Below are 24429 nucleotides of genomic sequence, written 5' to 3'. Positions count from 1 at the left end.
TGGAGGTAGAGGAGGTGGTGGGAGGGGAAGAGGTGGTTGGGGAGGGGGAGGGGGAGGGGGGTGGGGCGGAGGTGGAGGAGGGGGTGGTAGAGGAGGAGGTTTCCAAGGCAGGGGAGATTATGGTGGAAGAGGGGGCTATGGAGGAAGAGGGGGCTACGGAGGAAGAGGTTATGGAGATCCATATGGAGGAGGTGGTGGTGGATATAGAAGATATTAAAAGCTACAGCATTTAGATAGCAGGCTTACTTTTTAATAGATACATTAGGCATAGTGTTCTAAATAACTACTTGAATGTCATCTTTGAAGTAAACACCATGTTAGATTCCCTGATGATATCATTCTTGAATTGGGTTTAGTATGTAAAGAGCATTGTTTTATACTACTATTCGATCTCTTAGACAAAGTGATGATTTTTTCTGTATTCTGTGTACTCTTGAGCATGTTATGTCTTTTTAAAAAACAAAAACAAGCAAAAATTATTTTTAAAAGTGTAAATATATTATTACCATCAAACTTGGAAAATAGAAAGTATTTTATTGTCATGATTGAATTTAGATTGTTACCTGTATTTTATTCAGGTCTGAAACACATAAATGACCCCACTTGTAGTGGAAAGGAATATAGACTATTGCCTCATCTGTATTCCTGTGGCTGTGTTTTGTGTTTGTTAATCCTACTTTACAAAATAGGGAAAGGGACTGATTGATAGTTGTGTTCAAGAGGAAGATTTCTTGACTTTTTCTTTCTTTTATATGAGCAATTCCTCTGGCCAGGTTTGTGTTAAAATTCCATTAATTGAAGCTGAAGTCTGGTTTTTGCTATATGCATATTTGATTTATTTTCCAACTGGATTTGAAATCTATATGATTTTGTTTGACAGCAGAATTAAAGACTGAGGTCAGAATTACTCTAAAGGGACAAAGACATGTACTAATTTTACATGGTGGTGTGAAAAATATTTCTGTAAATTGGTTTCTTCATCATTTGTGCCATCACTTTACATCTCCAAATATTAAAAGGCAGGCTGCACTGTGCTACACAGGATTAGGACACTCATATCCAGTTTCAGTAGATCAGAGGTAGGGCCAGGGTATCCCGTGGTAATTCTGATTCTCAGCTAGATTTGGGAAACAGGGTTGGGGAATGATTAAATGTGGTTTGGTGGTTGGAGCAGTCGAAGGCTTGGGAATCAGGAGTTGTGAATTCAAATCATGGCACTAGTCCAGGGGTGCTGTGGGTTGAAAAGGCCATAGCTCTCAAGGATTAATTTGTCCTCATTTGTCAAATAAGGAATGTGATCCTTGTGCCTTCTCAGGTTGTTTTATAAAGACCTAAGTACAAGTCCAATTTGTTGAGAATTTATAAAGGCCTGTTGTGAATGGTTTAAGAGGTGGCCCAAGTAATGCATTTTTCTCTTAGTGTAGAGAGAGAAAAAGATAGTCACATAAATTTTTTCAATCCCACTTTAAAATATATAGGCTCCTGGTCAACTCTTGTGCATAACAACTTTCTGTGGTCTAATCAACTCAAAAGATAGAAGGCTGAGTACCTGTGGACAAATGTGATATTTGGGGTCTAATCAACTCAAAAGATAGAAGGCTGAGTACCTGTGGACAAATGGTATTTGATATTTGGCAGTGTTATTCTTGTTGTTTTGTTTTACAGTAAACCCTGTAGGGAAATCTAAAATAATGTTAAACCTTCACATATTGTGTACACCGCAGTCTTGGCCATGTAATTTTCAAGCTAACCCTTTGAGGAAATTTGTTCAGGATAGGAAAACATAAATTTTTTTGGTTATTCTTAACCTTAGATTTTAAAAAAATTTTACATGTAATGAAGAGACTTAATTTCATTTGTGATAGTTGAAGAAAAGCCTTTCCATATAAGGAAACACTTTTATCAGTAGCTATGAACTCTGAAAAATAAATAATTTTTAAAAAAATATATGCAAAGACCACTGGAGTAAAATATTTCAAAAAAGTTATTACTTAAACTGTTCATTTAAAACCTTTACATTTCTGCTTCATTTCTTTTCAGGATCTTTAGTTGCTGATACAGGACGGGTTTACAACTACTTTCAGCTTCTTTTATTACTAAAGGTTTATGGCGAATAATGGTAGAAACATTAATTTATTAATTTCTGTAAGATTTCTTTGTACCTTCATAGGAGTGCTGTTGGGTTATCTGCTACTCACTGTAAATCTTATCCAAGTTTAGCACTTGCTCCTGGAATCTTGTTGGAGCCGGAACCACCCTTATTTACACATTCCTATAAACTTCACTTGAATGAAAAGCTGAGTGGTCTAGAACCTAATATCTTATTCTTTCCTGTGAGGTAGGATTTTCATGAAAATCTTCTTTCAGTAAAAATTTCTTTCATAGAAAAGTTTGCTAAGCAATATCTAGAATAGCAGTAAGGCAGTTTGGGGCCTTAATGTGAAAGGCCATAATGTGAAAATACTTTTATAAATTGAGTGCAATACAAATGCAGAGTATGATGAATGGCACTTCACTGCTTCCTAAAATCTAACACCTTCTTCTGTGCCACCTCTTCATCATTCTTTTTTACCTAGTTCTTAATTTTATTTTTTCCTACTACCTTGTTTTCCCTCCCCTTTTTTCTTCTCCCTGCCTTGGTCTATCCTGTGGTATCTAATAGCACCTATAGACATGATCTTACTGGGAGTTTCTGGATTAAAGAAGTAACTGACCTCTTACCTGGATTTGTCCATCCATACATAATTACCACAACATTACACATAAGCTCTCGGTAAAAGAAGAGATGAAGTATTTCCTTTTAACCTGTTCCCTTGTGTTCTGCAGATCAGGGAAATCTTGCCTCACTAAACAGAAAAAAAAATTTTAAACCAAAAAACATTTAATTACCTTTATGTGTGTCAAAAGAAGGTATGATAACCCCCAAAATATTTGTGATGGAGAATGTTCCGAGGAATGATACAATCTATACCTTGTAAGGGGCACAGGGTAGAGAGATTTGGAGTGGGAATTGTGGGTGGAGGAGAAGGGAGGTAGTTTAATCTCTCTTCTAGGGCCAAGTTGTCAGTGTGACTTCATTGTTTTGTATGAAGGACTATGAAATGTCAAAATGATAAATATACCACATCCAAGTGTACCAGGAGACATGCCACCATGGAATTTGAGTGATTGGAATCTGTCTCCATTCTCCCCACCCACCCCCCTTCATTGGTCTAGTTAAACAAAAGTTGGCTGATGATTACAGAAAAATCACAGCTATCTCTAATCACTCTAAATATCACGAGCATAAATGAATTGCTCTGGGTGATCTGTCCACTAGATTGAACCATTCTCTACCAATTCCATCCACAGCTTCAAAGTTTCTCTTCTTTACTTGCTAGTTTTCTTAGAACTGTGGAATTAAAGCTGAAAGCCACAGGAACGACAACCTCAGATTTGTCTCCTTCAGTGTTAAGTATTTGTAGATGTAATATTTGGGGATCACTGTAAGTCATTATGCAGTAAGATGGGAAAAGGTTGAATATTTCTGTATGTTACTACTTCATGTTATAGAAAGATTTAGAAAAATGTATACTGAGTAATTAGTTGCTTTGCTTTTCCTTTCAGGAAGACTCAGTTTGGTTAACAGAAGTAGGGAGTGGTCTCAGCTGTCGATTATGTAAAAATTCAGGTGAGGCTTCTATATGTTCATGAACTAGAAGAAACAAAGGACATCTATGCCGTACGGATCCTAATGTCTTTTATCATACAAATATTACACAAAGAAAACTTACATTAGGTATCAAAAAAAAAACCACCTTTACAATCTGTACATTTGTTTTTTCCTTGCAGTTCTTTTACATTATACATCTTTAAACAAATTCACATTTGGCCAGTAAAACAGCAAATCAGTTACCAAAGAAAATAAGAAGTGACATTGTTGTTAACAAGATTTGTCCTTGTTTCAGCAGATAAATATATGCCCAAACTTATTTCAAGTTGATACAAGACACACAAATTTGTATCCTAGGCTTGACGAACAAAAAATTTGTTCCATATTATTTCTGTAGATTTCATCAATCCCATGTAGTTCAGAGCAAATAATATTAATTTATACACTATACTTATTTGGCCCTTGCTGGACTGTGAAGACTTGTGGTGAAACTACTGCTTCCTATCCATTTCAGTGATAAATTCTGGAATGCTTGAGACTTTCTAGCCATGTTAATTTGACTAAGGAGACTGTGACCTTTTGAATTCCTCTAGATCACAAATTATTTACATAGAAACTAACCTGGGCTCTGTATTTTGGATCCTGGGTAAGAAGAATGAAAAAAATTTAATTGTGTTTCATAACTATGCTTAAAGAAATTGCATTGTACCGTCTTTGGTCAGAGGAAAAGAATAGGTGAAGAATATGAATTTTAAGGATGATTATAAACTCATGTTTGTTCCACATAAGGTAAGTAAGTAGCAAAGTACTTCTTATAGGATTATATACCAAGTGGTGGACCTAAGCGGCCCTGCCATGGGGATTTCTGAGTTTGGATTTAGAAAAAGGTAGATTTGTGTGTAAAGTGATTCTTTAAAACACTAACTGAAAGCTAGTCACTAGCTTTTTCACTAAAGCTCAGTTCAGTACAAGGAGGTATGCAAATGGGAACTGGTCTTTCTTCAAAGAAACTTCTTAAATGATCTGAATTCTCCAAAGAAGCTTCTACTATATATATATAATTTGTTTCTGATTAAGACTTGGTGTTGTTGGCTTTAGGTTTGGAACTTTTGATTGCTGAGATTATATGCTTGGCAGTTGGTCAACTTGTGTATGAACTTTAAGTCAGCTTGGTGTCAGGCTTTCCAAGCATGGAAGGTAAGTTCTCCCCACCAAAAGAAAATGATCATATCAATTTATTTTAGAGAAATAAAGAGTCTGACAAAGAAGTTTGTGAATAGTTGCCCAGATAATTAAATGAGCCCAGTTATCATTAACCTTCATCAACAGAAGACTCACAGGACTCTTGTGATTTTGCCAAACAATACAATTTACATTCTGAGCAATTTCTTTATCTTGTAACAAACTGAACTTCGTGAATTTGTGTACATGACCACAAGTTGTTTAACTCACACATTTTACTAAGGAAGAAACAGAATTCCAAGCCACATGCATGACTGATGTTGTATATACATAATATGTACATATGTACATGCTGTCAGCTATTATTGAAGCCTCTGATCCAATTAGCTTATTTCTAAATAGTATTAATAGTGAAGACAGTACAAGCACAAATTCAGTTCAGAAACTTAAAGAAAAAAAAATAGGACGGCATATGAGAGTTAAACATTTTTAAAAAGCCATAAATTCTTCATTCTATCCAGTGTACATTATATGAGGGACAAACATCATGTTTGCATTATGTTTGTTTTAGCTAATTAGCCAGCCATGTGTGAGGTGCTAATAGCCACATTTCCAGGTACTTAACTTGGCTACTTTTATGACTCAGACTAAAACTATGAGTTGACCTGTAATTGGATGATGTCATGTTGTTTAATAGTCCCTTCCTGCTCTCCCCAAATTTATGGCTACATCTCTAGAAGTTCTCTTCTAGGTAGATATCCTCATGTGTGTAAGAATGTAGTGAGGAAGAAGGGGAAAAGGCAAATTGATTAGATCTGAGGTAGTGAAGTGGGAACCAGATTTGTAAAGAATGCTTGAAATATAGAGGAAGCAATTCTACTTTTGGAATGTGAGTATTTTTCCATTATAAGCAAGCTTTGGATGGAACAAAATAAATGCCTCTGGAAAAAACGGGAAGGAAACAAATTCATTTTCCAGGGATTTTAGTTCTAAGGAAGAAGCAGCTGGGCAGGGCACATAGAAGAAGCTATCTTGTCAGAAAACTATAGTCACGTTTTTTATCATGCTTTTGATATTAGTCCCGGGGCGGGGCGGGGGGGTGGTGGTGGTGGTGGGAATTTCTGGTATGAATGGCAAATACTTTGCATTCTTCAGCTTTCCTCCCTTTGATTCACCTGGCTGGAAGAGAAAACCATACCTCACAGTTGGAATCTTTTAAGTAACAAAAGAGTAACCAACTTTCCTTCTTTAAAGTACCCTTTTGAAAGCCAGTCAGTCAAAGTTTTCCCAGGTCTTTGTGTTAGGAGGTTTAGGAAATGAGATCTCTGATACACTCTGCAGTTTGTGCTGCTTGAGTTTCTGGGCTAAGAACAGTCACCCTGCTCCATCTGAGCCAAGACATGATTGCTTCTTGCAAGCTGGAGCGTTTCTATCTTCTTCTGTGCATATTTCAGTTGGATCTTTAGAGCATTATTATCTGCTTTCAGGGTGTTTATTTCCTTAAAAAAAAAAAAAAAGAATGAGGTATGTTAATAAAGCAGCAGTGAATGGCAAATCAGTTACAGTATTGGGACTGCTACACTTGATTGGCATCTGTTCACTGTGGCTGAGAATTAAAAAGTGTTTTCAAGGCACGTATTTTGCCCTGAATAAAAAATAACACATTAAATATCAAATGAGCCTGTGTAAATAACAATTAGTTTTGTTACATCAAAGATGTGAGTGGCTAGCAGGCAGAATAAACCATTCCTGGGCAATAGATGAATAATGAGAAAATCTTTGAATATTGTGTAGCAGACTAAACTTGGCAGAAATAGTCTTGGTCAGGTCTGAGGTATGAAAGCAGTGAGTTGGAATTCTATAATATGTGATATTATAGTTCACATGAGATATTACATATATAATCATATTACATATTTTCTCCTCCAAATCATTGAAAACTAACAGACTCTTGAGAAAGATAAGAATTTTATCCCATCCCTGTAAACTGGGATTTATTTAATTTGCAGTGATTTAGTTATAGAGGCAGCTGTTGATTTCCAGTGTTGCAAATGGCAGAATTTCATTCTTTGTTTATGGCTGAGTAATATTCCATTGCATGTATGTATATGCATATATATATATACATACATCTTCTTTATCAATTCATCTGTTGATGGACACTTAAGTTGCTTCTATATCTTGGCTATTGTAAATAATGGTAAGAACATTGGGGTGTGTGTATCTTTTTGAATTAGTGTTTTCATTTTCTTTGGATATATACCCAGGAGTGGAATTGCTGGATCATATAGTAGTTTTTTTCAGTCTTTTGAGAAATCTCCATAGTGTTTTCCATATTGGCTGCACCAATTTTCATTCCCCCCAGCAGTGCATGAGGGTTCCCTTTTCTGAACATCCTCATGAGCACTTGTTATCTTGTGTTCTTGATGATAGCCATCCTGATAGGTGTGAGATGATATCTCATTGTGGTTTTGAATTGCACTTCTCTGATGATTAGTGATGTGGAACATCTTTTCATGTACCTGTTGGCCATTTGTATGTTTTCTTTGGGAAAAAAGTCTATATAGTTCTTCTGTTTTGTAATCAGATTCTATTGTTATTGAGTTGTATGAGTTCTTTACATATTTTAAAGAACTCCTTACCAGATATATCATTTGCAAATATCTTCCCCCATTCAGTTGACTGCCTTTTCATTTTATTGATGGTTTCCTTGCTGTGCAAAAGCTTTTTAGTTAATGTAGTCCCATTTGCTGATTTTTTGCTTTTGGTGTCATATCCAAAAATTCATTGCCAAAGACCAGTGACAAGGAGCTTCTTCCTTCGTTTTTTTTCAAGGAGTTTCATAATATCAGGCCTCATGTTTACCTCTTTGATCCATTTTGAGAGAATTTTTATCAGTGGTGTAAGATGGGGGTCGAATTTCATTGCTCTGCATGTGCTTATCCAGTTTTCCCAACAACGTTTGTGAAGAGACTTTCCTTTCTGCTTGGGTGCTCTGGGCTCCCTTGTTGAATATATTAGTTGACTGTATATGCAGGGGTTTAATTCTGGGCTCTTTTCTGTTCCATTGGTTTATGTGTCTGTTTTTGTGCCAGTACCATACTGTTTTTATTACTGTAGCTTTGTAGTATAATTTGAAATTAAGTGTGGTACCTCCAGCTTTGTGCTCTTGCATCAAGATTACTTTGGTTATTCAGGATCTTTCGTGGTTCCATATAAATTTTAGGACTGTTTTTTTCTATTTCTGTAAAGAATTCCATTGGTATTTTGATGAGGATTGCATTGAAGCTACAGATTGCTTTGGATAGTATGGATATTTTAAGTCTTTTTAAAAAAAATTTATTTTATTGAAGTCTAGTTGATTTACAATGTTGTGTTAGTTTCTGCTGTACAGCAAAGTAATTCAGTTATACATATACATATTCTTTTTCATATTCTTTTCCATTATGGTTTATCACAGGATATTGAATATAGTTCTCTGTGCTATACAGTAGGACCTTGTTGTTTATCCATTCTGTATGTTAATAGTTTACATCTGCTAATCCCAAATCCCAATCCACCCCTCCCCCACCCCCTCCCCCCTTGGCAACCACAAGTCTGTTCTCTGTTTCTGTGTGTCTGTTTCTGTTTCATGGATAAGTTCATTTAGGTCATATTTTAGATTCCACATGTAAGTGATATCATATGGTATTTTTCTGACTGACTTCACTTAGCATGATCACTTAGTATGATAATCTCTAGGTCTCTTCATGTTGCTGCAAGTGGCATTATTTAATTCTTTTTTATGGCTGAGTAGTATTGCGTTGTATATATATACACCACTAAATCCATACCATATCTTTCTCCGTTCATCTATTGATGGGCACTTCGTGGTGAGAGTGGGCATCCTCATCTTGTTCTTGATCTTGGTGGAAAAGCTTTGAAATTTTCTCCATGGAGTATAATGTTAGCTGTGGGTTTGTCATATATGGCCCTTATTATGTTGAGGTATATTCCTTTTATCCAGTCTGAGCAGGGTTTTTATCATGAAAGGATGTTGTATTTTGTCAGATGTTTTTCTGCATCTGTTGAGATGACCACATGATTTTTATCTTTCATTTTACTAATGTGATGATTACATTTATTGATTTGCCTATGTTGAACTGTCTTTGCATGCTAGGGATAAACCCCACTTTTCATGGTGTATAAAAATCTTTTTGATGTGTTCTTGAGTTCAGTTTGCTAATATTTTGTTGAGAATTTTTGCATGTATAGTCATCAGTGATACTGGTCTGTAGTTTGGTTTTCTTGTAGTTTCCTTATCTGGCTTCGGTATCAGGGTAAAGCTGCCCTCGCAGAATGAGTTTGCAAATATTCCCTCTATTTTTTGGAAGGTTTTAAGAAGGACTGGTGTTAATTCTTTGAGTATTGGGTAGAATTTGCCAGTGAAGCCGTCTGATTCTGGCGTTTTCTGTGTTGGGAGGATTTTGATTACTCTTCAAACAGTTTGTTTGGTATTGGTCTGTTCAGATTTTCTGTTTTTTTTCTTGATTCAGTCTTGTTCGGTTATTTCTGTAAATTTATTCATTTCTTCTAGGTTATCTAGTTTGTTGGCATATAATTACTCATAATAGTCTCTTATGGTCCTATGTATTTGTGTAGTAACAGTTGTAATGTCTCCTTTCGTCATTTTAATTTTACATATTTGAGCCTTCTCCCTCCCTCCCTTTCTTTCTTTCCCTCTCTCTTTCTGGCTGTGTCAGGTCTTAGTTGCAACACGCGGGATCTTCGTTGTGGCATGTGGGACCTTTCATTGCAGGGCATGGGCTCCAGAGCACGTGGGCTTAGTTGCCCTGTGGCATGTGGGAATCTTAGTTCCCTGACCAGGGATTGAACCTGCGTCCCCTGCATTGGAAGGCAGATTCTTTACCACTGGACCACCAGGGAAGTCCCTCTTTTTTCTTAGTGTGAATAAAGGTTTGTCCATTTTGTGTATCTTTTGTCAGTGTACATGAAGCTTTGGTTTGCTGTGGCACAACTGGCCATTTTAAGGGCAGTTACTGTTAAATGATTATTCACAATTGATTTTGTTTATCTTTTTGTTGATCCTTTCTATATTTTTTTCTGGTCTCTATTTATTTCCAGTCTGATCTTTTTCCTCCTGAGAGCAGCAGGCTCACCAACTCCCTTGGCTTTCACAGCCCTCTCTGAGGTCCTGTGAAGCTATTCTTTTCTCTGAAGAACAGGTGGGTAGAAATCTACTGGGTGGTCTGGTGTAAGGTGTAGAGTCACTTTTGTTTGTTTATGAATGACCAGTTTAGCTGTAAATGAAAGGGGAGAGAAAAAAAAGGAGCAACACATGCCACCGTGATGCTGATGTTGCGTGATGCTGATGTTGCTGGTCTGCAAGACTTTGAATCTCGTGTTTTTACCTTACTTATACCATACTGATTACCCCCCAAAATATTGGGAGGTAATTTGGGATACATGAGTTGTTTCTGAACATAAATTACCTAGATAGCTGTCTGGTAGCTACTGTGTAATACTGAGTATTTGCTATGTGCCAGGTACTGTGTTACATGATTAATAGAGGTGGATATAGTATCAGACTGGGGATTTGAATCTAAGAGGCTTTGCATTTTCTCTTGTCCTGTGCTGGCTTAGAGGTATACGCATACTTAATGTATAATATTTATTAATTATAATATGAATATTACATATTATTTTAAATACTCTAAAACATGCATAGTGAATTCTGGTCCTTAGGTCCCAATGACAAGGATAAAAGTAAAGAGGATTTACCAGCTCTGGTATTACTGGGTAGGAATGAATACTGGACCTAACTAACTCAGTCACCTGAAATCTTTCTCAGTCACCTGAAATCTTTCTACCACCCACTTCTTGCAGCAAGAAGTCATTGTTGCCAGCAACTACATTGCTCCTTTTACACGGCATGTAAAATGTCAGGATCTGAAGCAAGCTGTAGAGCGCATGGGCTATATTTTACAGAGGACCAAACAGATCACAGAGTTTATCAGCAGGAGTAAGAAACATCTGGGACTAGAAGCACAGATCTTTGTCCCCAAGACTGAAGTTCTTTCTACTCTATCAAGTTCACTTTTCAAGGTTTCTTTCATTGTTCTTGAAAGTTGATTCTGGCTGCTTCTACCCCTAGAGAGGGCTTTGTGTCACCCACAACGGAGGATGTTCTGATTGATTGATTCTTAATAGTCTGAGTGAGTACTTTTAATCCAGAGGAGGATGTTCTGATTGATTGATTCTTAATAGTCTGAGTGAGTACTTTTAATCCAGAAAATCTGTTCTTTTCTCAAGCGTTCCTCCTAATATGTTTTTGTTCTAGGCACCAAACCAAGAGTTTTACATACATTATCTAACTTGTTTCTTCAATTCCTGGGGGTCTGACAGGGAAGGTGCAACACTGAGGACCAGGTAGGGAATCCTGAGAACCTCTTGGGCAGCTTTACTATGTAGTGTGTAGAATTTTGTAAGGAATTCCAGCCAGTTAGATGTTGGTTTTGTGATTGATAGGCCTCCAGAAACACATTGCCAGCCTTGATGTTTTGGGGAAGAAAGGCAGACAGGCCTTACCCTATCTATCTTTGGTAAGAAACTACTGTCCCCATGACAAGAGGTCTGTCTAAACCGGCTCTCACCCTGAGCTTTGTACTCTAAACAAAAAGAATTAGTGATGACCCTATGGAATTGAGTATTTGGACAACTGCCTGTTGTCCCCAGTTGTGTTGTCCTAGCTCCTACTTTCTTTTTTTCTATTTTTAACCTTATTAATTATCCCCCTTCTCATCAAACCTTGGCATCATATTCTTCTTGTTAAACCTTAGTTTGTCTTTTCTAATACCTCCAGTAGATAACTTATGATTAGGACATTGTGAGCCTAACAGAAAAAAAGCAACTCTGCTACCATGACTGTTACCATTTACTACATTATATTGCTATAGATTATAATCAATGGTGCATTTTCCAACTGCTGTTGATTTAGCTGTGTTGTGTGTGTGTGTATGTAAAATCACATCCCCTGATGTTTTAGAGAAGCGTTCCCTCATTCTGTATTAAGAAGGCAGCGTTTTCTGCAGTGAGCTAAATACTCCCTTCCTTTTTTTGATAGCATGGTGATCACCTCCTTTTAGGAAGATGTCCAGGCAACCATGAAGGCCCCCAATGACCTCTAGGGAGGGAGGATTTAGGCAACTTGCTTTTAAGTCTAGAAAAAGGGTGTGGTGTCACCACAGTAAAGCTGATCAATAGAAAGTGGTTTTTCTCAAGGAGCCTACTGTGAACAGAGCTTTGGGCCCTGGTACCAACACTTTGTACCTTTATGGCAATAGGAGCCCTGTCTATCCTGTCCTATATGGCAATAGGAGCCCTGTCTATCCTGTCCTAGTTACATAATGTGAACCAGGGCCCCCACTGGTTTCTTTGAGACAAAGCAGAATAGCAGACTCCTCTTTCTTCCCCTTTATCTTTCTAATAATCAACCTGGTCTGAATCTTCAGTTTACATGTTCTTCCCTGGTTTAGCCCCACTTTTCTCAGAGTCTGAAAAAAAAGAAAGAAAAGAGGGTACCTGTTCCAGCTCTTGGTAGGTTGGGAGTCTGAGGTGGCGGAGCTCCTCCTTTGATTTTATGAGGGATTCTTTATTCTCCCACTTGACGAAAGCCCGCTTTCTAACCAAGACTGGGCTGGGGCATGGGGATGTAGTGCTGGGAAGTACATACAGAGTATCCTGGGCCGTCTTCCTTGGGGAAGACAGCACAAAGTGACTGGAAGGGCCCTCACTGCCAAGCCAAGACAGTGCTTCGGTCTGGGTGGCCTTGTGGGCAACAGTCCTCTTCAGCCGAACAGAAATCTTCTGTGAGGACACTCCCATGAGCATGATGGTCCGATCCTTACTTTCCTCATTGTGTTCCACATCCTCCCCATTAGGGAATGTGAAAGGTCCTTCCTCTGGTGCTGTAGGAAGGTACGTGACATGTTAGTACTTTGGCTCAGAAAAGCAGAGACTCAATATTGACACATTAGTTTCAAATGAAACTTTTCTTATTGGTACAGGAGTTCCATAGGCCCAAAGTGGACTCATTTTCAAGCAGGCAGTTTAGGTGGTAAGGGGGCTGAAATCCAGGGGCCTTGCTGGCCAAGCTATGGCCACTGGTGTCAGGCTGCATCCACCCTGAGGAAGGGCCATCCTTAAAGGCTCCTTTTCTTGTTGCTTTTTTCTAAGATTCCGTCCCAAGCTTCCTGTATGTCTAGGGTTTATATTTACCATTTAATAGATGACAGTGATAACCAGTAGTCGGTTTTTTCACTACAAGCAGACCTTGCCAAATAGCACTTCTACAGCAATTTTCATTTGTTGCCCATGATACACCTATGTTTAACCTACCTATTAGTCTACTTCCTGGCAGTCCTCCTCTTGTCACTATTGGGCAAAGCTCTGGGGACTGGGGAGAGATGGTCTGGAGAAGAGAAACCTCTAGGTGCAGCCCCTTCCAGGCTTCACTCTGAGGCCGCAGACCTTCATGCTGCTCTCTGCCACTTTTCTCCCAAGAAAGTCTGCATTGTGTGTGACAGAATTGTGGTGTCCACAGGTGAAATGGAACTCTTAAAATACAGGGTGCATAATATACGGGCATGTCTTCCACAAGCATATTTGTGGTGGTTTTTATTACAAGTAGGAAGGATAAAGGTAATCTTTCCTCCCCGAAAACCGTATTCTTCCACCTTCACTTTCCAAGATGAACATTCCCAGCGCTTGCTTACCATGGTGCAGATCTTTGGCTCCCAACGAGCAAAGGTTGGACGTTGGCCCCACAGAGGTGCTGTTCTCTGTGGGAGCTGTTGAGTTTTTGGCTCGCTTCTTGCACTCGAACACAACCAGGTCTTTGCATTGTTTGTGGCAGTTCATCCCGCAGTCTGTGGACAAGACACCCTGATCAGGAAGTCTTTCACTTTCTCCTCCAGGGTCTCAAAACCACATGCATGCAGTGCTTTCGTCACACATGCCTGTCCTGTCTTCTGGAGCTAGAACTCTTTAACACTTCTGTTGAACTTAGCATTCTTCTCACTGGGTCAACCCTGGCTCTCACAACCTTGTCACAGCCCTGTGAGTCTGGGAGTCAGAAGTGGCATCCTGCTCTCTTAGACAGAAGTGTTTTTCTTGGTCATCCTGCACATACTGCCTACTCTAAGGAGACCCTCTGGAGGCTCCCAGCTGTTAGGTCTTATTCTTTCTTCCTTGCAGTAAAAGGTCTTTTCTCCTTTACTCCTGAACTTTTCTAGTCATAAGGAAGGGACAATTATCCTGGGATATCTACTGATAAAAGGAAAGCTGACAAGGGCCTTTGGTAATCACTTATCTGTTTCAGAAGTGATTCTGTGCCTGTCTGTGCCTGACCATATGAGAGCATAATCTGCCAGTCATCCCTATTTCCAGGGCAAACAAGGCAAAGTGAGGCTCTTGTAATGAGCTGAATAACTAGTCACCCAGATTCCTCTCTTCTTTGTGGTGGCAATCACTCTCAGGGGGTGCTCTAGGGAAGCTGGTTTGAAGACGAGGTTGTGAGGGGTGCTGAGAAGCTGTGGACTGAATGGACAACTACTATGGGTAGAACATGCTCTACAGGAAAGCCTCTCAGACCAGGGGAGACAACACACTGGACGAAGCTGGGCCTTACCTTTACACCGATACCCTTGTTTGATCACTCCCCATAGCTGTGGGACAAAGGAGAGACAGTTAGGATGCACCACAGGTCCTTCATCTACCTGGCAGGAGGCTAGACATTGACATCCATTCTTTATTTTCCCTCATTCTACTCTACCTCAAGTGGGAAGGAAACCTCATTTATCTCTCATGTGTCTTAATCCCTCCTGGCCTTAAACTGAAAACAGGAAAAGTTTGTGCTGATCAGAGGTAAATGTTCTTAGGAAGCTTACCACAGTGGATTTATGACCCAGGCCTGAAGTGGATGAATCACAGGACAAATAGGCTTCTTGAGACTCCAAACTAAAGAGCAAGTATACAGAATCCTGGGGTCATGGACTGAGTTTAGGAGGAAACTGTTGGTCGGGGTGGGACAGGGGAGGGGCAGAGCCCAAGTGACTTCTTAAAAGGCAGTTCCTTTTGAAGGGGTGAGGATGTCTCATATTTCTCTTTTCTAACAGCATATGGATATAATACTTTAAAAGTATATCCCAAATTCAACATTTCCTCACCATTTATCCCAGGCCTTTCTACCCGAGGAGAAAATAAATCAGGAAGAAACGGGAAAAGATGAGTGCAAGTAAAACCCATGCATTTGAGGACGAGGTTATTGTAGGTGTTTGCTTAGGCTCTAGGCAGGAAGAGTTGATAAAGGTGCATGAGGTCTGTACCTGGCTTAATCACTTAAACTGTCTCATACCCCTCCCCACGTTCAACCCTGAAGCACTCTGAGAACAACTCACAAATCCAGCACAGTTGTCACAGAAAGTGGGCTTCAGGTAGGTTGTCTCTTGGAAGTTGTGAGGAAAGCCCAGGCCCAGCTTGGAGTAGATGGAGCTGGCCCTCATGAAGTAGGCAGTGATCTCTTCTCTGCTGATGAGACCTTCCCTGCCCACAAATGAGAGAGAAGGATGTGAGCGGGGCTGGGTAGCAAGGCAGCTTCTAGCCTTAGAAACTCACTCTCTTTGTATCCTTGAGGGGTAGTACAGTATGTATTACCTGACACTTACTTCCATGAGCCTTCTGTTTAATTAGGATGTCTGGGTAGCATGTGTAAGGAGGTGAGATGGCAATACTCATTTCCACAGAGTCACTCTTTGGCTAAGCCAGGTTTTCCTAACTAACTTAACCACTATCCACTACGGTTGACTATTCCTAAACTGGCAGAATTATGGAGTCTTCAACTCTGAGGCATCTAAAACATGCATTTTTCATGGTCTGTTGTGGTCCAAACTGAAGCCAGACAGGCATCTGCTTGATAATGGCTCTCTTAGCACCGAGATTCATTAAGTGACCACATCAGCAACACATCTGAGTTTACAAATTCTTCTAGTGACACACATAAAGCATTCTTACCAACAGGTTCATAGCCACATATTCCCATACACAAACCCTCACCTGTCTTTGTCCATCACACAGAAGGAAAATGGAAAACTCGCAGCAATCTTTTCAAATTCTTCCTGGGAAATGTATCCATCCTGGTCATGATCATAGTTCTTGAATACAGACTGTGAAAAAGGAGTTTCTTTGGTGATTACCAAAGAGAAACCAATCATAGCCAAATGACAAAGGGGCCAGAACACCTCAGTCTGAGTGAGAGGAACAAGGAAACCTACTCCTTAAGCTGCTGCTGAGATTCAGTGGGTCACATCCCAGGTCTCTGCAGGTACCAGCATCTGGAGGGTGGCCAGATGCTTTCAATTCCATTAGCATGTCAATATGCCCTCACCCCAGCTGCTCTGTACTCCTAGCTCACTGCTCTGAGGGATGTTCCCCCTTCACTCTGCCCTTTCTTCACTGCACAGCTCAGATTGCCAGTTCTCTGTGTAGCTTCTACTAACAGCCCAGTCGGAAGTGCTCCCTACCCACTCTTAATCCTCCACCAATTGTTCTGTCACTTGCTGGCTCATTCTTTTCTTGTTACACTGGAATGGTCCACAGGATAAATGTAGAAATATGAAGGTATGTACCTCTCCTCAGCATTTAGCACAGTGAATTGAATCAAGCAGTGCCATACTTTTCAGTTTTAGATTCTCCTTATCACCCTTACTTACACTCAAATCTTTTCCAACCTCTCTCCGCCCCCAAATCAACTGACAACCTTTAAATATATGAGCTCTTGCTAGGCCTTTAAGAGGTACACCTCCCCCCATAAGAGGCCAAAGTGTGTTGGCAAAATGTAACTTCTGAACTGTTCTACAGCCACAATATGAGAAGTATAACTGGTTCCCTGTGCTCACATAGGAATGAGTTTCAAGTTTCTTACCTTTGTGTTTCTACCACTGTGCTCCCCTCTCCCCACACACAATGCTAAGCCAGGCAATGCCTTGCTTTTCATCTGTGGAAACACAGCTGTACTTACATCCACCATCCTCTGGACGTGTTTGCTTATGGTCTTTGGATCAGGTTTGGGAGATACTCCGGAGGCCCAGTCCACTACTACTGGTGGCTTTGAAGGTGTCAGTGGCTAAAATGAAATATTCAGAGAAATCCCCATGACTATAATGCAATGCTATAACCTTAAGCTCCTTCCTTTCCCATTACCTGGTAGCTGCATCTATGGACAACCCTCAACTATGTGCAGTGGCAAGGAGCAGAGGGCCCGCACGTAATTGAAATCTAGAACAGTAACCTTGGCTAACACAAGTGTTGTGCTTTACAGTTTACAAAGAGCTCCTCACATACATTGTCTCCATCTAAGATAATTTAAAAATTTCAATATGCCTGGAGTTTCACTTCCCTCTCTATTAAAGCTTTTGTTGAAGCTATCGACAAAGGGTAAAGTAGATCATTTAAATTTTCTCTCTCTGAAGCAACTACAGAAAGAACAAACAAAACCCAAAGTTAGTAGAAGGAAAGAAATCATAAAGATCAGAGCAGAAATAAATGAAATAGAGATGAAGAAAACAGTAGCAAAGATCATTGAAACTAAAAGCTGGTTCTTTGAAAAGATAAACAAAATTGATAAACCTTTAGCCAGACTCATCAAGAAAAAGAGGGAGAGGGCTCAAATCAATAAAATTAGAAATGAAAAAGAAGTTGCAACTGACACCACAGAAATACTACCACAAACAACTCTGTGCCAATAAAATGGACAACCTAGAAGAAATGGACAAATTCTTAGAAAGATACAAGCTTCCAAGACAACCAGGAAGAAACAGAAAATACAAACAGACCAATCTCAAGTACTGAAATGGAAACAGTGATTTAAAAACTTCCAACAAACAAAAGTACAGGACCAGATGGCTTCACAGGTGAATTCTATCAAACATTTAGAGAAGAGTTAACACCTGTCCTTCTCAAACTCCTCCAAAATATTGCAGTGGAAGGAACACTCCCAAGCTCATTCTAGGAGGCCACCATCACCCTGATACCCAAACCAGACAAAGATACCGCCCCCCGACCACAAAAAAGAAAGAAATTACAGGCCAGTCTCACTGATGAACATAGATGCAAAAATACTCAACAAAATATCAATACTAGCAAACCGAATCTAACAATACATTAAAAGGATCATACACCATGATCAAACAGGATTTATCCAGGGATACAAGGATTTTTCAATATCTGCAAATCAATCAGTGTGATACACCACATTAACAAACTAAAGAGTAAAAATCATGATGATTTCAATAGATAGTTAAAAGCTTTTGACAAAATTCAACACCCATTTATGATAAAAACTCTCCAGAAAGTGGGCATAGAGGGGACCTACCTCAACATAATAAAGGCCATATATGACAAACCCACAACTAACACCATTCTCAATGGTGAAAAGCTGAAAGGATTCCCTCTAAGATCAGGAACAAGACAAGGATGTCCACTGTCTCCAGTTTTATTCAACATAGTTTTGGAAGTTCTACCCATGGGACTCAGAGAAGAAAAATAAAAGGAATCCAAATTGGAAAAGAAGTAAACTATCAGTTTGCAGATGACATGATACTATACACAGAACATCCTAAAGATTCTACCAGAAAACTACTAGATCTCATCAGTGCATTTGGTAGTTTCAGGTTACAAAATTAATACACAGAAATCTCTTGCATTCCTACACACTAACAATGAAAGATCAGAATGAGAAATAAAGGAAACCTAATTTACCATCGAATCAAAAGAATACCTAGGAATAAACCTACCTAAGGAGACAAAACACCTGTACTCCGAAAACTATAAGACACTGGTGAAAGCAACTGAGGATGACACAAACAGATGGAAAGATATACCATGTTCTTGGATTGGAAGAATAAATATTGTCAAAATGACTATACCACCCAAAGTAATCTACAGATTCAATGTAATCCCTATCAAATTACCAATGGCATTTTTCACAGGACTAGAACAAACAGTTTTAAAATTTGTATGGAAACACAAAAGACCCTAAATAGCCAAAGCAATCCTGAGAAAGAAAAACGGAGCTGGAGGAATCAGACCCCCTGACTTCAGACTATACTACAAAGCTACAGTAATCAAAACAGTATGGTATTGGTGCAAAAACAGAAATATAGATCAGTGGAACAGGATAGAAAACCCAGAAATAAACCTACACACCTATGGTCAATTAATCTATGATAAAGGAGACAAGAATATACAGTGGAGAAAAGACAGTCTCTTCAGTAAGTGGTGCTGGGAAAACTGGACAGCTATGTGTAAGAGAATGAAATTAGAACATTCTCTAACACCATACACAAAAATAAACTCAAAACAGATCAAGACCTAAATGTAAGGCCGGACACTACAAAACTCTTAGAAGGAAACATAGGCAGAACACTCTTTGACATAAATCACAGCAAGATCTCTTTTGATCCACCTCCTAGAGTAATGAAAATAAAAAGAAATAAACAACTGGGACCTAATTAAACTTAAAACCTTTTGCACAGCAAAGGAAACCATAAAAAACAAAAAACAAAAAGACAACCCACAGAATGGGAGAAAATATTTGCAAATGAAGTGGCCAACAAAGGATTAATCTCCAAAATAAACAACTCATGCAACTCTATATCAAAAAAAGCCACAAACGACCCAATCAAAAAATGGGCAGAAGATCTAAATAGACATTTCTCCAAAGAAGACATACAGATGGCCAAAATTCACATGAAAAGATGGTCAGCATCACTAATTATCAGAGAGATGCAAATCAAAACCACCAAGTGGTATCACCTCACACTGGTCAGAATGGCCATCATCAAAATGTCTACAAACAATAAATGCTGGAGAGGGTGTGGAGAAAAGGGAACCCTCCTACACTGTTGGTGGGAATGTGAATCGGTACAACCACTATGGAGAACAGTTAAAAGCTAAAAATAGAGCTACCATATGATCCAGCAATCCCACTCCTGGGCATATATCTGGAGAAAACCATAATTTGAAAAGATACATGCACTTCAGTGTTCACTGCAGCACTATTTACAACAGCCAGGACATGGAAGCAACCTAAATGTCCATCGACAAGAAAGGATAAACAAAATATACATATATGTGATGGAATATTACTCAGCCATAAAAAAGAATGAAATAATGCCCTTTGCAACAACGTGGACAGACCTAGAGATTATCATACTAAGTAAGTCAGACAAATATCATATGATATCACTTATATGTGGAATCTAATTTTTAAAATGATACAAATGAATTTATCTACAAAACAGAAACAGACTTCCAGATATCAAAAACAAACTTATGGTTACCAAAGGGGAAATGTTGTGGGGAGGGATAAATCAGGAATTTGGGATTAACATACACACACTACTATATACAAAACAGATAACCAACAAGGACCTACTGTATAGCACAGGAAACTTTACTCAATATTCTGTGATAACCTATATCAGAAAAGAATCTGAAAAAGAATGAATATATGTATATGTATAACTGAATCACTTTGCTGTACACCTGAACAGCAGGTACACTCCAATAACATTAAAAAATTTTTTTCCTCTCTGTTCTCTGCTTACTATTTAGTAGAGACAAGGATGAGGAGAAAAATAGCTAAAAGGCAGGAAGACATGCAAGAAAAAAACCAAGAAGTGAGGCCTAGACAAGCTGAGATGGAATCCATTCCTAAGTATCTGAGACTTGGCCCAAATTAAAATCTCTTCACAAAACGAAAGAAGTTCCCCTTTTCGTTGGAATGCCCTCCAACACCCTGAAACCTGCCGAATATGTTCAGTAAACATCTTTGGTTACAATAGTATGCTAGAACTTGGTCTTTCTGTATAGAAACAATGACATTTAGCCATCTGAACAGATAAGCTGAATTTCTCATGTACAGACAACTCTCTACCCTTGAGTACCACTTGCTTTGGAGCTGGGGAGCTGCCCAGGAGACTGTGGGAATTATTGGTTCTTCAGAAGGAAGACTGAAATTATTTCACCTGCCTGTAGGAAGCCAGGGCCAGATAACCTGTGAAGTCCCTACTGTGCAGCCAGGACTGTGCACAATTTTGAGGACGTCTCATCATAAGAGGTCAAAAGACCCAGCAGACTGCTCTTTCTGACCCACGTGAATACAAGATGTGGGGGCTTTTCTATCTACCAAATTGAAAGTCCTCTGAAGCTGAGCATCTAATTAATATACATATCATTATCATCAACAAATCATGAAGAGAAACAACTGCCTTGAGGACACTTTATAATTAATAGGAGGGAGAGGTCACTCCAGCCCACCATGCTATATCCCTTCTCTAACTAGTAAACCACTGGCCAATTCCCCCACTCCTTCTGACACTCATGGCATGTAGTTATTTACTGTTCACATATTAGTCTTATCCCCTCGAGTTGTGTACAAACTCTTTATGGTCAGGAACTATTCCTAATACATATGCTGAAGCTTTTCTTATTCCTAGCACGATGTTGGGCCCATAGTAAAAACATAATATGCTTTTTAAACTGAACTAAAGTCCATTCCAAGATGGATGACCTTGATGAGAGGCTTGTAAAGCACCTGTTATACCTGGGAGTCTTAATATGAAAAACTCACTGGGGCTTTGTGGTTCCTGGGTTCCCGGGCATAAGAAAGCTCGTAGATTTCGTCTTCAGTGTAGTAGAGATCTAGGGATAACTGCAGATCAAAGGAGAACAGAGTTAATTGCTAGGATGCTGTTTGCCTTTCCCAGGGCTGATGTGTTTCTTTCTTGGTTCTTCCTCTCTAGTGGTTTACCCTTTTAGGCTGTACGTCATTTGTTTTTAAAAATTCACAAAATTTTGGGGGTATAACATTTACTATTGCAGTAGGGCAAGCGTTAGTTCTTGTTAAAATATTTTTAAACTTTGGAGAAGTCTCAAGATGCCCACTTTTAAACTATGGTTTAATAGCTAAGCTTCCAGGCAGAGCTTAGGCCAAAGGCCCTATCTAGTCAGATGGTCCACACCTCACGTGTTCTCTCCCAAAGCAGATGGATGATCTGAAAGGACAGTTTACATGGCCTGATACCATTAAAATTTCATTCCAGCAACAGAACCCAGTTAACAGGTAATATCAAACAATATTAAGAGTTTCATACATCTTAAAAATATAAAATTTTAGAGGAGAGAGGTCTTAGAAATAATCTTGTTCTTAATCTGGATTCTATGGATGGGCTTCAGGGGGTTCAGAACTCAAAAACATCCATATTTTTGAGTATATATGGCTTACGTATATTTTGGGAGGGAAATGCTTAGTTTTCCTCACAGAATTTGTGAACCAAGAAAGTTAAGATTCAGTGCCTCTTTCCTCAGATAATGCTAAGGCTGAAACTAGCCAAGGTCACCTGGACAATTAGCAAAAGGGCTGGGATTAGACACCAGCAGGATGCAAAGCCTGAGGCACTATCAGAATAATCCTGTGAGGTAGGAAGAGGCTACAGTGATTATGCCATTCTGCAAAAAAAGCAGATTAAAAATTGTCTAATTTTAGAACTGAAAGAGAAGGGAGAAGTCATCGCAGAGATGAATCCCTCTGATTTTACAGAGAAGGAAACAGAGAGTTAGAGTTATGTGTCCACAGTCAGTCACACAGCTGGTGAACTATAGAATCACAGGTCTGGAAGGAAGTTCATCTGATCTCACCCTGCACCCAAAGTGCAAATCCTGGTCTCCCGCATCACTACAAGTGTTTGCCTGCCCTTGGCTTAAATGTCTCTGGGATCCAAGCCTGTGGTAGCAGGACCCAAATAATGAACCTATTTTTTTTTTTTTTTAAGCTCAATGCCTTGTCCTTTTTTAAAATGAAAACCCACTGTCTCCAATCTCTTACCAAGCCTTGTATCTTGATTTGCTATCAGCTCCTCCCAGAGAGCTTAGGACTGGCTTTTGTAGGGGGAGGGGAACACTCCTAGAGGTCCAAAGGGCATGGTGCTTAAGAGCACAGCCCCAGAGTCCCACCACCCAGGTCTGAGCCCAGGATCTGCTGCTTAATAACGTGTGGCTTCTGGCAAGTTACGTCTTTGTGCCTCAGAATCCCCATCCATAAAATGGAGGTAATGATAGTATCCACTTCATAGAGTTCTTGTGAGGCTTAACTGAGCTGATCTTTGATGAGGTAGCACTCAGTAATTTGTCTCCCATGAAGCCTCACCGTCAGCAGGTGCACCAGGTCCTTGTTGGCCTCCAGGGGTGGGGCCACCTCTTGCAGCTGGACCAGTTCGTTGATATGATTGTAAAGGGCCAGCAGCTTGTGGACGTTCACCTTCCCCTCCTCCAGATAGTCGGGCATGGCTTCATACAGGGAGATGAGGTCCTTGAGGTGTACCCCCAGGATGGGGATCTTGAAGTGGGTGCACTCCCCGTAGGCACGCCGGTAGTTGTCATAGTTTCTGCAGGAGGACAGCAGCTCGGTCATCTCACCCAGAACCTACAAAGCAGAGGAAGAGAGCCAGTCACAGGTACCATCCAGGCAGGCTGCGTTTTCGCAGTGGCCGCCTTTTACTCTCAGCTCCTACCATAATTTCACCCCGTCCCTGATTTGTCAGGCAGGGGATGGATGGTCCATCTAAAGATGTAGATTCTGACTCCCCAGTTAAAACTCCAGCTTATGTCAAACATCACAGAGTAGATTTAGAAAATGCAAGGTGTGCTTTACTACATAACTGGAAAATTCTAGATGAGGTTTTATTTACCATTTTTATGCTAAAATTTTTCTTTAAAAAAATAAGCACACGATAAAAAGGACTTAAAAAGTACAAGAGTATACAGTGCATAGTAAGTGTCTCTCTGACCTCTACCCCAAGCCACGCAGTCCCCTTCCCTAGTGTCTTCCGAATGATTCCAAAGACACTGCACCGCATAACACTTCAAGTGTGTTGCCCACGCAGCTGGTGCGGGGAAGCGTGTGTTTCCAGCATGGCGCTTCAGTCACCTGTCGCGTGTTGTTATTCCGTATGCTGTGCTCTGTGGGCCTTGGCTCAGTGAGTCTCAAGATGGGCTTATGCCTAGGAAACAGGCGACATTCCACTCATGGACCGAAAACCTGGATAGGGAGACTGAGCAGACTAGACCAATTCCCAGCAACAGACCTGAGAGAGGACGAGGCGGAGGCCGTGGGGGGCTCTGCGTTAGAGCCTGTGCTCTGCTGTGGCCAGAGGGCGCGTGGCCGCTCACAGCACAAGCAAGGGCACAGCCAGGTCTGCTGTTCCTTCTAGTGCGCCTGCTTTAAGTCAGCACGCAGTTCACAGAACCCCACCCCCATGTGTGGTGACCAGCCTTCTCAGAAGCAAAGACAGGAAGGAGAGACTGCCAGCCAGTCACGTCACAACACAAAACAACCATTTTAAACACTGTGCCGGAAATTCCTGTAATAAAATCGTGGCCTAAAGAAGTACCCTTTCTCCCGATGAAGAGCTTGAGGTCTGGGAGTCAGCCCCTGGCAGCCATGTGGCTGCCAAGAGAGCCTCCTCACACACCTCTAG

The 24429-nt window shown here is 40.0% G+C and overlaps 2 protein-coding genes across 4 annotated transcripts in view; one reads left to right on the top strand and one right to left on the bottom strand.

Moving 5' to 3' along the window:
* FAM98B (family with sequence similarity 98 member B) overlaps positions 1–217 on the top strand; it is a 34934-nt gene extending 34717 nt beyond the window's left edge. Inside the window, exon 9 of the mRNA XM_007460194.1 lies at positions 30–217. Within this exon, the coding sequence (XP_007460256.1) occupies positions 30–217 (188 nt within the window). The remainder of the gene's footprint in view (positions 1–29) is intronic.
* Positions 218–5949: 5732 nt separating this feature from the next.
* RASGRP1 (RAS guanyl releasing protein 1) overlaps positions 5950–24429 on the bottom strand; it is an 83985-nt gene continuing 65505 nt past the window's right edge. The window contains exons 9-17 of one of the 3 annotated variants that reach the window (XM_007460191.1): positions 23100–23375; positions 21525–21605; positions 16911–17015; positions 15947–16056; positions 15292–15436; positions 14523–14559; positions 13609–13761; positions 12416–12801; positions 5950–6333 (exon numbers count right to left, since the gene is read on the bottom strand). In XM_007460191.1, coding sequence (XP_007460253.1) covers positions 6199–6333; positions 12416–12801; positions 13609–13761; positions 14523–14559; positions 15292–15436; positions 15947–16056; positions 16911–17015; positions 21525–21605; positions 23100–23375 — 1428 coding nt within the window. In that variant the 3' untranslated portion in view covers positions 5950–6198. The remainder of the gene's footprint in view (positions 6334–12415; positions 12802–13608; positions 13762–14522; positions 14560–15291; positions 15437–15946; positions 16057–16910; positions 17016–21524; positions 21606–23099; positions 23376–24429) is intronic. The other 2 variants (XM_007460192.1, XM_007460193.1) reach the window with 2 other exon arrangements.

Source organism: Lipotes vexillifer, unplaced genomic scaffold, assembly GCF_000442215.2.
Source record: "Lipotes vexillifer unplaced genomic scaffold, Lipotes_vexillifer_v1.1 scaffold408, whole genome shotgun sequence".
Lineage (NCBI taxonomy): Eukaryota > Metazoa > Chordata > Mammalia > Artiodactyla > Lipotidae > Lipotes > Lipotes vexillifer.
Note: the sequence above shows the minus strand (reverse complement) of the source record. Positions and strands in the feature narration are given on the sequence as shown.